Raw genomic sequence first — 15,840 nt, forward strand, 5'->3', positions numbered from 1 at the left:
ATGTGTTCACAAAATTAAAAATTATAAAATTAGAGTGTAATAAGCATAATTTATTGACATACAGAAAAAAAAAAAAGTTTATATTTATCAATTTTTCTCATCCAATATACAGGATGTTTCTAAATTACACCAACAAAATTTTGGATCGGATAGATAACCTTCTTTCAAACATTTTTCATTAAAGAACCCATTGGTTTGGATGTTTCGGAGGGGTTTAATGCTACCACCCAGTTTGTTTATTCTGTCAGCGCAGTATCATTCTTCGACCCAGTTTATTTATTCCCTGAGCTCGGAATCATGCATTAACCCAATTTGATTACTACCTGTGGTTTATGAAACTCCTGTTGACTCTGAAGAAGATCAACATGCACTGTCTGCACAGTAGCCGAAATCAGGGAAATGCCTGGCATCTTTGAAAGGGTAAGACACAGTATGGCACATCGATGCAATACTTGTCTGGAAGTCGATGGAAGTGTGTTCCAGCACTTGTAGTGATCAGACAGTAAAGCAATGGATCCATCCTTCTAATTTAACACTGTTGAATATTTTTTCTTTACATTCAGTTTGTTTTGTTTGTGTTTTCCTATACGTTTGGGTCAATAAATTGTGCCTGTAACATTAATGGTTTGTTTATTCAGGTTTATTTATTAACTTTTCACGTAACAAATTACTTCGCTCCCTCCCTGTACCATCGAACCATGTAATGACATAAATTTCTCTTGCTCTAAAAGAAGTTTCGCAGTCCATGAGTTCCTTAACAAAAACTTTCTGAAAGAAGTTTATCTATCTGATTTCAAAGTTTGTCAGTCTAATTTAGAAACAGCCTGTATAATTTTCAAATTTTACAGTATGACATGTGATCAAATTCTCTAACATAGCAAAGGATTGAAATTCATAAATTATGTTTACATAAAACCCCCATCACAGTAGAATTTAGAACTTAATACATTATTCGTATAAAATTTTAAAAGTGCTCATTCTGACCTATGTTGTACTGCAGTAAAACATTCAATTCACAATTAGAGTGAAATATGAAAGTCCTCATTTAAATACTAAATTCAGAAGACAGATTTCTTTAGCTCTGGTACATTATATGTATTAAAAAGAAGTGCCAGTATGACGAAAACTACATCAATACCTTCAAATGGATGCAATGAATTCATACTCACACAATTAAATTTAAAGCATGACAATATTACCTACCTTGAATAGGATGATTTTGAGGGCCATGGACCTGCAAGTTCACATAATATAGAAAGAGCAGCGAAAAAAACATGACTTTTGATTTTGACAATTCTACTACTCAGTTGAAAAAACCAAATATAATTTATCTTTAAATGACAGTAATAGCTGTCTTTTCAGTAATATTAATGTCCGTAATATATTCTGCAGCAATGTCTTTACCACTGCTCTTTACTGAAACACAAATCCACTATCAAATTCTTACATACCAATGGCGAACCCTTATTTTATCGTTGGGCTGGAAACTCATTATGGGCCCCCAAAGCATTAAATTTCTATAAAACTTGCCTTGTGCGATCCACCACAATTGTGTGCGCTTGTGTGTGTTCAGCTCTCTCTCAGTTATTATCGACAAGCAAAGGATGGGTCTTACTACCCGCGATACCTTAGCTATGACAGAAGGGGGGAGAAAGCAGAGGCACAGATGAGTGAAATTTTCAGACTGCTTTCATACTTTTCTCCATTAATTTTTGTTTGCAACACAAATTAAGCAGTGTCACAGTAATCAACCATGGGACGTGCTCCTTCCTGTTGTATGTAAATATGCAAATCTCGTTCAGATTTCCTTGACATGCAAAAAAAAGTAAGAAAAGGAAAAAAATCCTGAAAAAGAGATGTCCCCTGCTCATACTAAATATAAAAAAAACCTGAAGAATAAATACTTTGAAGATCTGAAATATTTCACAAATTCTGAAAACATAATATGCTACTATGGGACATTTATCTCATCCTGGAAATATTTGTAGGAAATATTTCACAAGATCTGCACAGGAGGAAAATGTATGAATAAAGTCTCCAGTTCCTTTGACCCAAGTAGTTCTGAAAAGAAAACATTCCCCAATCTAATTTCTTTATTTCTTTTTTTTCCTCTCTTTCTTTTGCTTTGACCTGGAAAGCTATTGTAATAATATATATTTCTTAACACAAACATATTCAGAGCATCGTTTCCCATTTTTCCTGAAAATGAAGTATGTCTGGCCTCTGCTGGTCACCTTGCCTTGGCATAGTATGGCATGCCCACCTCACCTAGAAAAACCTGCAACAGAATGCTATCGTATCGCGTACCTGACCCGAAACTGTAATGACAATGCCAAGAAACCAACACCTAAACCATAATAGCTGTCAAACATCTGCACACAAGTGCTAAGAATCTACCCCTATATTGTTACAGGGTTGTACGAAGGTAATGTAGGCATTTCATACCTCATGAAAGAATAGATTCCAAACTATCCACCTCAATCAACAAAATTAACTTCTCAAATGACTCTGGAAAACCCATTACTTTAAGCCATGACGAAATAATTAAAGCAAATGGGAATCTTATCAATGATGAATTCACTTAGCAATCTATAATGTGTATAATTTTCAAAAGAAGCAACACTAAGAAGATTACAGCACACCTTTCAGTGCATCATGAAGACTACCATAAATAGGAAAATACAAGATCTCTATTATGGCATAATACCAATCTCAGCTTCAATGTCACAATGTGACAATACAAAGGAAAGCATTCATATAGTTAAAAATACTGGTAGAGTGAATCTTTATGGAATTAATATGCATTAGATATAAGTTCTAATATAGGAAGGGTGGAATGATATTCAACGTTTTAGAGACTGTTCTTCAAAACAGGTTTACACCATTATTTTTATTATGATGAATTTAATTGAAGTATGGTGCACTCTTGATTAATTTAACATTTGATTTGAAATGGTAGAAAAAAACTCATGACTACAAAAAAAGGGGGGGAAGGGAAATCACATATTGTGTCATTTTAGTCAAAAAAAGAAACAAGACTTGGCTTGTATCAATTCTCTCACAGTAAAATTCATAAGGTCCAATCAGTTTGAAAAAAAAGTGCAGTGTTCTACGCACAAAACTTGTTCGAGATTAGAAAAATAAATAAGAGTGTATATGAACGACATTCATACTCTCAGGGATTAGAGAGATAATAGAAATTGATACAGTACAGATGTTTATGATCTGAAATGACCATATACAACCAAAAGTATCAGATACTACAAATTATACATGTTATATTTTACCTCAAATTTGTCAGTGTTATTTAAAGTATTTTTTTAAATGTCATCATTCTTTTTGTGTACCATAAATCCTGATTGAAGTGGTGGACATCACGATTTCAATATATCAAACAGTATCATAACACATTAATTTTGCTGTCTGATACTTCCAACAGCTTCTGTGATGCATGTAAAAGAAAATGCATTACACATACAACACTACGAGGATTTCATTTCAACTAATGTATACATTATTTTCTTTAGTTGCGTCCCAAGTACTACTTGTGATTGCTGAATCACGTTTCAGAAGAAATGAAATTAAAATGTGTGCATTGTTTTCTCCTCTACAATCCCTCAGAATATATAAAAATTATTCATTTATACTTTACATTAACTGTAATTTATTTAAGTACAGCTTTCAAATGTTAATAGAATCAATCCACATTATTAAAGTCTCCATAATTAAAAAAAAATGTCTAGTAGTCTAAAATATCTATGAAAATTATGTTTTCCATATATATATATATATAACTGTAACCGTGAAAAAGAGGACTTTTTGTTCTTAAAATATACACTTTTTAAGACCACTGAACACACATAACTACTGTACAGGTGTATGTCTGTGAACATGATAGAATATGATCACTGAAGTTCGAAACAATACTTAAATCATCAAAATTTTAAAATCTACGATTATAAAAAAAAATCCTAATGGCAGGTACTTTTCCATCATTCACAGGCTGGTCTATGCTATACCCGCGATGAGATGATTATGGAGATTTGTTGGGATGCCACAGAGGAACAGAGCTCCCAGAGAAAACTCCTGTGTTACCTGGACAATGGGCATATACAGTATATATTTTTTTCTTTCTTTCTTTTTTTTTTCCCCCTATTTAACCACTGCACTAATTTTCAATGCTGATAGACACACTAATAACAGAGAAGCAGGCATCCCAAAGAACCAGCGAAGATGATATGGAATTCAAAGTATTAAATGACGATCATAACAGAAGATCAAAATTCACTGAGCTAAAATAACTGCTGAATGAAATGTAACAGGAGCAGGAAACAGATTGCAAATAGACCACCATTCTGGACTGCTCTGAAAAGACACCTACAAATGTTGCCTTCTAGTTTTCTCAAGTCCCCATCCTTCAGCACCAGCGGTTGCAAACAGTGGAGAAAATAAAATGCGCGCCTAAAAAGGAAGAAGTAATGTACTTACCTCTTTATGTTCCTGCTTGGGACAGTGGGCATTGCTTTTTGTCAATATATGAAGCAGAATACGTTAACTGAGCACTTAATCATATACGTTCCTGAACTCGTTAAAATATTAATAAATGGGACAGTTTTTAATAATTTTAATTCCAATATCATGCAAGACTTAAATATATAGATAACATCTTTTTTATATTCAAATGAAGAACCTATCATTGTTCTCTGAAAGATCTTCAAAATCGGATATGTTTTGAACTTTTATACCATAGGTCTTCATCCCAAAACACCCATTAACTATGTCAAAAACTAAACACAATAACAATCTTGAGAAGAGGAAAGAACGGTATGTACTCAAATCAACATCAAGCAAACTATGATAGAATAATTGTACACTATATAAGTACATTTTTTATAATTTAAGTACTTTTAGCTTCAGTATTACAAGGGCCACGTAACTGAAAGAACTCAAAACAGAGAGAGTTAGCAAAATCTTCACACCCAGCACAAACTGAGACTTACTTAAAGAAACCTTCCCATACATCCGACATGGTATTATGATAACAATAGGGAACACGATTTATGTGTCTGCAAAGATTGATTCTTACATATTTATACACGTAAGTTTCGAAAACGATAGAAAAAATTGTTTATCACAGAAGTATTATTTTGTAAAATTCATTCAAATGTATGCCATAAAAATATTAAATTAAAACTGACACAATTCAGAGATTCAATAACTTCATTTCATCCACTTCTTTATACAAATAATTCAAATCATTAATATTTCATGCTCAACAGTAGGCCTACTAGAAAACTTAATTATCATTACAGAAAAGGAAATGTCAGAAATTTTCTGTGCATATGAACTAAGCTCTTCATCTTCTGTCCTTATGTTTCAACCATGGCAGAATATGCTAGTCTAATGTAATGAGCTTAACTCGTGACAGCATGTTCTCTTTGAAGGAAACTATTGTGTTGGACTTCGTATTTAAGTTTTTGTAAAAGTATGCCTGGAGATCAGGATATAAGATTTGCCACTCATTTTTGCTGCATATTATGCAAAAACAGCACTAAGATAATGGTCATGACTGCTACTTTTGTAATACGAAAATAACAGGTGTATCAAGAAAAAATAAATGTACTACAATATATATAGTACAAGAAATTAAAGAAGACTCAAGTATTCCTCAAAGGTAAGACATAAGGAGCGGTTACAAACTCATATAGATGGATCCTTCATGTCACATTCAAGAGGAGCAGGAGCTGAAGGAACACATTCTCTCTTTTCAATTTTCATTCTGTAGGAGAATATACAACATATTTTGAAGGAGAAGTTACTGCTACTTACATATCTTTACAAAACCTCTTACATAGATTAAATAAATTCCAAAATGCTGTCACATAATACTTTCAAGGGGAGCTATACAATCTAACTACAATTTCACAACAAACTACAAAAGGGGCTAAAATTCAGAGAATAAGAAAATTACCTATTACCTAACTAAATTATAGAAAAAAAAATAGTTTAACATACAATGGATTCCTTCCCATTGTGATATAAAGGGAAATGAAACAGCAGACTTTTGGCTAAAAAGGGCACTAAAGTTTTAAAATCATCTAAAAACGGACTTCTGCTTTATTCTGTAAAATAACTAATCAAAAGTAAATTCAGACCCATTCAAAAACAACAAAATTCAGATAAATGAAAAAATAAAACCTGGGAAATACTACATATTGACTAACCCCGAAATAATCCCGCAAGGGCCATGTAAACCTGTCGTTGAGATGTTCAGGTTAACAAGTCATGATTGTTTGGCCAGCCTGCCGCACAAGATAGGAATTTCCTGTACATCTGTCTGTGTATTGTGTTATGCAATGAAGAGATGAACATGTAACACATCAGAAGATGCACAATATGACATCGTACAAAATACTGGAGTACAAGACAGCAAATGATTTCATTGTCAAGTGCATAGGCATTGAACCAACAATATATACTAATGTTCCATCAGTAATCAGACCAGTTCCTCATATTGAAGACTTCCTGGTGTCAATTTCTCCAAATGTATGGGTTCAATACGATGGAACAACTTCAAATAGTGAACATGATAACATATTGTTTGTTACTCACAAGATGAAAAGCACAGAATGAAAGGCAGGAGGAAGTATGTTAGTGATATGAATGCTTGATTATGTGACGTACTTCATCAGTTGCTGGTCATTGCTCTTGTGCTTAGAAAGTGAGAAGTTAAGCTATTAATTGCAATTCGTACTAGATTAAGCAATTATTAATAGTTACTTTATTCAAATACATAATATCCTTTAATTTCCATTCACATTTTGTTACTAACGTTTTTGAGATGGGTAGTACCTGGCTACAGGAATGCTTATCTGAGTGATGTTTATCATAATCAGCAGCCACCGAAAGTCACATTTCTTCTGCTCGTTCTCGTACGTAACCAACAATACCAAGACTGCATAACAATGCGAATACAGCAGTATAGTTGCTATGATAAGAAAAATTAAGCGATCTCATTCGAGATTTATATTTAGGTAAAAAAAAGGCAAAGTTACTGGTCCCCAGGTTACAGCAGTGGAATTTTTTTGGTAAAAGACACTAAAATATATACATATTCAATTCAGTATGAACAATTTGCTCAATATTCCATGATGAGAGGGACTTTTTCTGTGTGGATTTTACTGTCTCAATTAAGGAAATGGATACTGAACATAATGTTACAGAATGGCGATTCTTTATAGATGCATCTAAACAAAATTTAAAAGCGGTATTGCTACATTAACATAATGGGAATTTATTATCAATTTTTTATTTCATATCGTAGGGATGAAGAAAACCTACAAGTCCATGTTCATCATTTTACACGCAATTAGTTATCAAAACTACTGCATGGCTGAGAAATCTGTAGTGATCTCAAGGCGATTTCATTGCTTACAGGATTGCTATAAGGTTTACAAAATATTGCCTTTTTTTTTGTTTTCTTTTTGGGGGTAATACAGCAACGGACATGCAATATGTAGTGAAAGAGTGGAGAGAGAAAAAAAAAGTGTGTAGGGGGGGGGGGGGGGGAGGATTACATGCCTGGAACCTTGTACAATGTTATATGATACCATCTAGTAAACACAAACAAAGTTCTTCTCCCTTCCTCCCATTTTCATAATGTTTGGATTAATAAATTTTGTTGGACAAAAGTGGAAGTGTGTTCTAATACCTGATAACAAATGTTATGTTATATTTAACGACGCTCGCAACTGCAGAGGTTATATCAGCATTGCCGGATGTCCCGGAATTTTGTCCTGCAGGAGTTCTTTTACATGCCAGTAAATCTACTGACATGAGCCTGTCGCATTTAAGCACACTTAAATGCCATCGACCTGGCCCGGGATCGAACCCGCAACCTTGGGCATAGAAGGCCAGCGCTATACCAACTCGCTAACCAGGTCGACCCTGATAACAATCTTGTCTAAGGTGGCTGAGACGAAATCAAAAGGAGATATTTTTGTTGCATCTCAAATTAGATTATTACTCAAAGCCAATGCTTGTGAATCTAATCTCAACTACACGGCAATTGTTTAAATCACTGATGTTGTTTGTTTTTGGGAAAGCAAGAACAAGCTCTCAGAAGTCACAATGAGGACAGAGATTCTTCAAATAGGGGAAACTATGTTGAATACCATACTATATAACGTCTTTGAACTAAATTTAGTATTGTCACAATCATCTTCTAATATCAAAGACTGCGAAGTATTCTTAACTTTGTATGGACTGGGAACCATTTTTTTTTTCAAAATCAATTAAGAGTAGTCATGTGCTGTATGAAGAAGTCAGAAAGATACTGCCCAAAGTGTCGGTCACAAGCAGAAACTTCAATTCACAATCAGTAGGAACAGTTTTGGAATATCGCAACCAGCTAATCTCATTATTTGAAAAGTATGATTACAAGGCGTTGATTTCCGCACGTGAGTTTATAGTTTAATTGAAGGATTTTAACTTCTACTTGATGTTAACAATATTTGGAAGTATTTTCCCTCTTACTGACGTTTTGTTCTCTATATTGCAAACAAAGTCTCGTCATATTGGTTACTGTGTAAATGAAGTCAAAGAGCTGAAAATAAAACTTGAAGCAAGAAATGAGAACTTTGAAGAAATATGGGCTATGATAGAACCAAGAGGAGATGTAAATGAGCAATCAGAAAAATTTGATATTAAAACAACCTATAAATACCTGTTTTGTGAAATTATTGATATAATTTTATTTTGCAACTGCTCAACAACATGTTCGATAATCTCGATTCCATACACTTCTTGGAACTCATTAACCCCATTAATTCAGATCAGAATAAACGGATGTTCCCCCGAGATCGATTTTGATTCCCTTAAAGACAGTTACATCAACATATTTTACTTTTATGCTCTTCATTCTCAGTTAACTGTCACATATATTTCTAACGATCTGTGGGGGGGGAAAGAAGAAAAAAAAAAATGTTAATGAACTATTAGTTTTCATCAAATCAAACCATCTATCTCAATGTAGCATTAAGAGAGGTAGCGAAACACTGTGACCTTATTCTATCAATTCCTGCTACAAGTGCCTCCATAGAGGTTATTTTCATTGTTTTATATTATATATTACGAGGCAAGTTCATTATGATTTTACATTATTTAATCAATCAATCTTCTTAATGCATCCAGCTGTTTGCTGACAATATAAAGTCCACTGTAGTCTATTCAGTTGTTGCTTTTCACGAGAAATGAGGGGTATTTTGATCAGTGTTCATTATGGATGCCTCTTGCTAGTACCCAGAGTTGGAGTGTAGTCAATATATACCGCAGGGCTGTGTCTTTTGCAACTGGTACTGATGATTTTAATTTACTTCTTTTGTGGTTTATGTATGGACAGTATAGAAGATTACATTATTTAAGATAACTGTTAAAAATTAAATGTATCAATTATGTGGGTATTTCTCCCTTAAATTGTCTAGGAAACAGTGGGATGCGTCCATAATTCTTTTGCGTCGATTATACACCTAAATACGGTAATTTTCATGGTTTCCCGGTATTACCGTTTTACTGTATTGTAACTTTTATTTCAAAACAAGATTGTACCTTCTCTCCAAAACAACAATAATTACTTTCTATAATTGAATGTAAACACTTCCGTCAACAATGGGATTTCCACTCCACATAGTATTCGTTATTGCACTCCACAGACGACAATGACAATCTACTTGAATTATTGAGAACAACAATGAACTGTTAATCTTAACTAATGTTCACAAGCACTATTTACAAAACAGAACTGTCAGTTCTCAGTTCACAGTTTGTTTGCCTTGGCTAGTTCTTCTAGCTCAGTCACTTGAGTTCACAGTATCTCGAACGCCAGACCTTCAGAGACAGTCCACTGAACTTCGAACTCAGGTCCCCCAACTGCAGTCCACTGCACTCTAACTCAGGACTTCCGGCTCCCACAGTTATAGACACAACTCAAATCGAACTCCGGTCTCGAAGCTGGCTTCACTGCTACACAAGACTGCCTTGCTGTCCAAAACTAGCAACGACTGCAACTAACTAAATGTTCAAGTTCACTCGCGTGTCATATTTATAACTAAACCATAGTTTCTGGAGAGTACGATTTCGCGATCAATCTACAGATGTCGAGAAGATGACGCCTATCTAGGCTTCTCTGGATTTCTCCCCTCAGTCACCAGCTGCTTTACTTCCCCCCACCCTTCGTCACGTCCGCGCCGCCACCTCGCACCCCCTCTTATGTCTGTCCCCTCCAGACCCCAGCGGCCACAACCTTCTTCGCTGTGTCGCTCGTTTTCTCGTGCGCTCCCGACCTCTGTGGGACGCGATCGACTCCCGATTGTCACAGTATTATCATTTTTGTTCCCCATTCCCTAAAAACCGATGGATTGAGGTTTCACTGTATTTCGTCCAAGGTAGATAAAAAAAAAAGTTTAGTTTTGTTCCCTAGTAAAACTGTTGTTTTTATATAGTTTTAATTTCAAAGTAACTTAAAAAAGAAACCTTAGAAATAAAACATCAGAAACAGACACAATATATAACTGAACATGTATGGTTATATGTTTGGAATTCTAGATTCTAGAAATGTTTTCCTATACAAAAAATGTTTAATGAAAACCTCTTGATAAGGCCTGTGAAAGTGCAACTAAATGCTCTAGCAAAAGTAGTAGCTTTGTTAATAGAATCAATTGCAACCGAATGAAGTTCACAGTATGCCAGGATGACAAGGTGTATTACAAAAAAAAAAATAATAATAATAATAATAATAATAAAATAAAATAAATAAATAAAGATATAATGTAGTAATGTTTAGGGAAAACATTAATAGTTATGTTCGGCATTTAAATTTCTAAAAACAAAATGTATAAAGCAGCATAATCAGTCATTATTGCTAATTATTTTGTTATACTTCTGCAAAATCAGATTAATTCTATGACCAGAAACTGTGACAGTTGAAGTAGATGAGATTGATTAGAGTATGATAGAAGAAATGTTTTAAAAATGATGCAAACCATTAAAAAGCTGAACAAAAGTAGTTTGCAATAAACTTACTCTGTCACTTCTAAATATGTACAGTAAAACCTCGATAAGATGCACTCGTTTATTATGCTATCCCGTGTAATACGCTTTTTTTGTCCGGTGCCTGCACATTTAATATTTTTTTGTTTTTAATCCAATGCCACCAGGTTGTCTTTTCGATATTTCTGGTCTTCTCTCCTGGCTGTGGCTTAATTGTAACCCACTTCTGAGGTTGGTTAATATATAACGCCTTTATAAAATACGCCGTTTGTTGCGCTCAAGTCTTACATAATACGCTAATTTTGTGGAATATTTTCTATGTAATTTTCAGCAATGTACTGTAACAGCAATGAAACATTTTGACCATTGAACTCACTAGTGCCATTAACCTGAAAAGTACTGGTATTCGACCCTTTACCTGCACACTTAAACCTTCATTCTGTACAATTCCCCACCCTTTTGTTAACCCTCTCTCTCAAACAACATTCCTCACTCGGCAGTAATAAAATTCTGGAAATTTTTGATGGTCAATTTGCTGTCCTTTAGTGTATTTAAGTGTGACTACAATGGGTGTTAAACGAAAAGCACTTTCTATGTCGGAAAAATTGGAAATCTTACGAAAGTACAATGAAAATAGTACTTTTAATCAGAAACAACTCTCTGATTCATTAGAAATCCTATAATCAACATTAAGGACAATAATAAAAATCGCGACTCAATCACTGCAGCTGCAACACTGGAAGGATGTAAGCGCAGGAAAGTGAAGTGTGGTGAACATGAGGACTTGGAGAACACGCACACGGCAAACAACTATACGTGACTTTTTTTTCGAAAGAATTAAGTACAGTACATATTGTAAATGTCTTTGACGTACAGTACACTAATTACATAATGGAGTAATACTGTATTACCTTTCATGAATTATGTATTTCAATAAAGAAAAATGCTAATAGATACTGTATGTAAATCAAAATAGTATACCTGCCTGATACACAGTCCCAGTTAATATGCTGTTTACATGCAGTCCCTCGAACAGCGTCTTATTGGGGTTTTACTGTACTAACAAAAACAATAAGGTTTGTTTGAAAGATGTGCCAGAGTAAGAGGATGCTCCTTATTCTAAGAGCAGTCAGTCACTGCAGAATGGTGAGTGAAAGACGGTATTGCTATGAAACAATTTAGGCAGCGGGGGGGAAGAAAAAAAAAAGTCCATCCAAACTCGTTGTACACCCGAGTTATAAAATATTAAAATACGTACATAATTACGGTAGTCTATGAGTTGTGAAAAGTAGCTTGTAGTAAGTCCTCCGCAGCTGGACCCCAGCTGAATGAGAGAGGAGGAGAGTATACAATCACATTTCACTGCTTACTCATTACAGATTAATTAAAATCTACTGGAAATACATTTTCTTCTCAAAATAGAAGTGCTGTGGGAAAATACTACTTCATACTGGCAGTGACTAAACCAACATTCTCTACAGTAGAAAATCTATAAAAGGAACAATGTCTTCTGAAAAGATAGCATTATCTGGTGGAGAGGGCATGCATGTCATTTGATTGCATTATACTGATCGACTTGCATGCATTGCTGGTCTCTTTGAAGAATTAGGAGACGAATGATTCAAGTAACTTGTGACTACAGTCACATACTGCTAAAATATGTTATCACGATTGTCTCCAGTTCTTGTAAAAGTATTCTTTCAACAAAATAGATATGAAAAAAACACAAGTCAATATTATTAGTCTAAAAGCTACTTCTGATACTCAAATTCCATTTTGCTTTACACATTACAAAACTAAAAATTCTCCACTTCTAACATACTAATATTACAATATTTATGAAAGCTCCTTACTAGTTTAACAAGGTAAATATTAACCCTGTTAATATATTAAACCTGTAACTCCACAAATCTGCTATACAATGCCTGCATGTGCATGAGTGCAGACACTTTAAATCTGCAACATGGATCTCACAAATTTATTTTCATCTAGGAGGGTGCGATCCCCTTCCAAATTCATCACTACCAGCGAGATTCAGATCTACAAATCTCTTATCTAATGATTAGTACAGTTAACAGCAAAAAACATCGCTCTCGGCCAGATTTAAACCCACAAACCTCAAACACAACACACAGAATTTTAACAACTAGACCATTAAGAAGAATTCAATACATACAGATATTCTCAACATATCATGAAACAAGACTGTACCAGCTGAAGTTATTGTAAAGAGGATGAGTATAGATTTATGCATCTTTATCAACTGTATTATAGAACTGTAGGAATGAGAAACCGTATAATTAACATCTTACAGGTCACTATCCTTTCCTTTTAACAGATATTTCAAGGGTATATTTTAAAATGGTGTACACACTGTATTTCCAAAATTCATTAATATAAGGCCAGTCCCGTGCTTAGATAGTGCTATGCCCAGGGCCCACCCATAAATATGAGTATGCGTAAGGCTCTCTCTCATTAGTCATGCAAGACATGGAAATTGTAAAAAAAACATTTTTTTTTTTACTAGATACAAAACAATGTCCAGCTTCATTTAATGTGTTATTGGATCTAACACAATATAAATATTGTTAGTTCTATATCGAATTTAGGAACGAAATTTAAAGAACTGAAAACTCCTTCAACCATAGAATACTTTTTTCATTACAATAGGTTGAAGATGTCATTAAGCACCCACTGTCCCAAGCTGAAGCTCTTCTTTCTTCTGCAATGGTCAATATGTGAACAAGGCACACAGAATGATCAACCAATCGAGGGAGCTGTTGTATTCGTGCCTTGCCTTTACCTAGAAAACCTGTTGGGTCAATTACAACAGATGCAATGGCAAAATCAGGAAGCCATTGCATTGCAAAAACCCTAAAATTTCTGTTTTCAACTGGCAATACCAAGCAACAAAGGTGTGAGAAAAGTGTTTCAGTACTGTTAGATATATGCTTAACAAGTAAGATTTGCTCTTACACATTACTAGCCAAAGGGCTTATGAATTTTAGTCACAACTGAAAGAAAATTACATCTAACAAGACTGAAGGTTGTTGCCAGCGTAAATTTATGTCAAAATCTTTCTTTTTTACAATCATCCATGCATAAAAGCTAAAATTATTTAGCAATATGGAACTGACACATGTATGGTAAACAAAACAAAATAGGCAACTTCTAAAAAATAAAATGCAGGTACAGGGAATAAAACCTGTATTTGTAAGGACACATATATTAGAAACCCACAAGGCTACAACTATTCTTGTCAAATTACATTAACTGAACTTCTCCAATGATTATACATAAATACTTTTATTAATTTTGAGAGTCACAACTTGAAGTTGTGTAGGAAACGAACATTTTTTTTAATGGTTCAGATTCCTCTAAATGTAATTTTTAAAACGAACATCACAAACTTCAAATAAAATTACTGGAACCACTATATACCCTACCTTCATTCACCACACTCAATCCATTATCTTTTCTCCATTATTTTCTTCTTCGTTGCCTACTTGCCCATCATCCATTAACTTCACTATATAAGTGTTTTGAACAAATGAAGTATATGGAGTCTTGTTTTTTTATTATTATTATTCAAAAGATCACACTTCTCAATAAACAGCTTTTATTTTGTCCTTATATCTCATGGTGTTAGCAGTATCACACATAGGATCTGTGGAAAGGTACTGAACAATTTTGGAAAAAATCCAAATCTAGTAAGTCATGAATGGATCTGAATTATTAATCCAACAACTGTTTTAACACTTTCAATTCACATCCATAATACATAGTGTCCAGATGCCAATGTGTCACAGACTCTTCAATACCTAGCATACTATGGATTTCTAGAGTAACATATGGACAAAATGTACAACAGAGAGAAGTTCAGCTAATTTATCTACATGGGCTATCCAACATTCTCTTGAAAATGACCATCTAAAACACCATACACCATTGTCTGTACCTCCCATGACCCCTGTATGCTATGTACAATCACCATACAAAACCAATCATGACTAACTTCGGTGTACAATGCCTCTCATAATATTTTAAAATGATGTGGAAAGTTAGACAGCAGTCGGATTAACAAAAACAATACAACGAACAATGGAAGGACTTCAAATACTTTTGTAAGGCAATCAGATTCATTTCCAAATCGAGAAAAGCTAGTACGTCAATTAATTTTGATATATTTTAAAACTATATTTTTAAATCTTGTAAACCAATAACTTGAAAAACACCCAGCAGATTTATATCTAACACATCCTTTCTGTTCTCAATTTCGCAGGAATTCGTATAATTTAACAAGTAACGTTAATTTACACACTCTCATTATTAATATTCCAAATGCCTGAACAATTTCATGAAAATTAAATGTTTCCTCTCTGTTTATTATACTTAAATTTTTCAGTTATGTACATCTAAAAGGGAGCATTGTACATCTCAATATTATTTGTAGAATTGGCCTGAAAATGTTAGAATCTTTCATTTTCTTTGATATCTATTAAATGAATATTATTATATTTAAATCACTTCTTTCATGCTTCTGGAGGTAACTCGTTTTAAGAGGATCTGGAACCACATCATCCAAAGCTTATATATGATCTATGAAGAGAAGTATTAAAAGCATTTATAGTTAATGTATGTTTGGATATGCACAAGTGAAGTAATTTGATTTTTGTAACTACACATCTTTCATCAGTGTACAGTGTTCTAAAGATGTTAAATTGATATTGTCAGTATTAACAGCTCTAGAATTAGGTATTATAACAATAGAATATATAATTCAATACAATGTGA

General features: G+C 33.9%; 1 protein-coding gene across 8 annotated transcripts in view; it reads right to left on the reverse strand.

The window, feature by feature from the left end:
- U2af50 (U2 small nuclear riboprotein auxiliary factor 50) overlaps window positions 1–15,840 on the reverse strand; it is a 48,767-nt gene that overhangs the window by 18,924 nt on the left and 14,003 nt on the right. For 4 of the 8 annotated variants that reach the window (XM_069829137.1, XM_069829136.1, XM_069829135.1 and 1 more), the window contains exon 8: window positions 12,305–12,370. The exons of the other annotated variants lie outside the window; for them this stretch is intronic. In XM_069829137.1, coding sequence (XP_069685238.1) covers window positions 12,305–12,370 — 66 coding nt within the window. The remainder of the gene's footprint in view (window positions 1–12,304; window positions 12,371–15,840) is intronic. 8 annotated transcript variants of the gene reach the window in all.

This window comes from Periplaneta americana, chromosome 6, assembly GCF_040183065.1.
Source record: "Periplaneta americana isolate PAMFEO1 chromosome 6, P.americana_PAMFEO1_priV1, whole genome shotgun sequence".
Lineage (NCBI taxonomy): Eukaryota > Metazoa > Arthropoda > Insecta > Blattodea > Blattidae > Periplaneta > Periplaneta americana.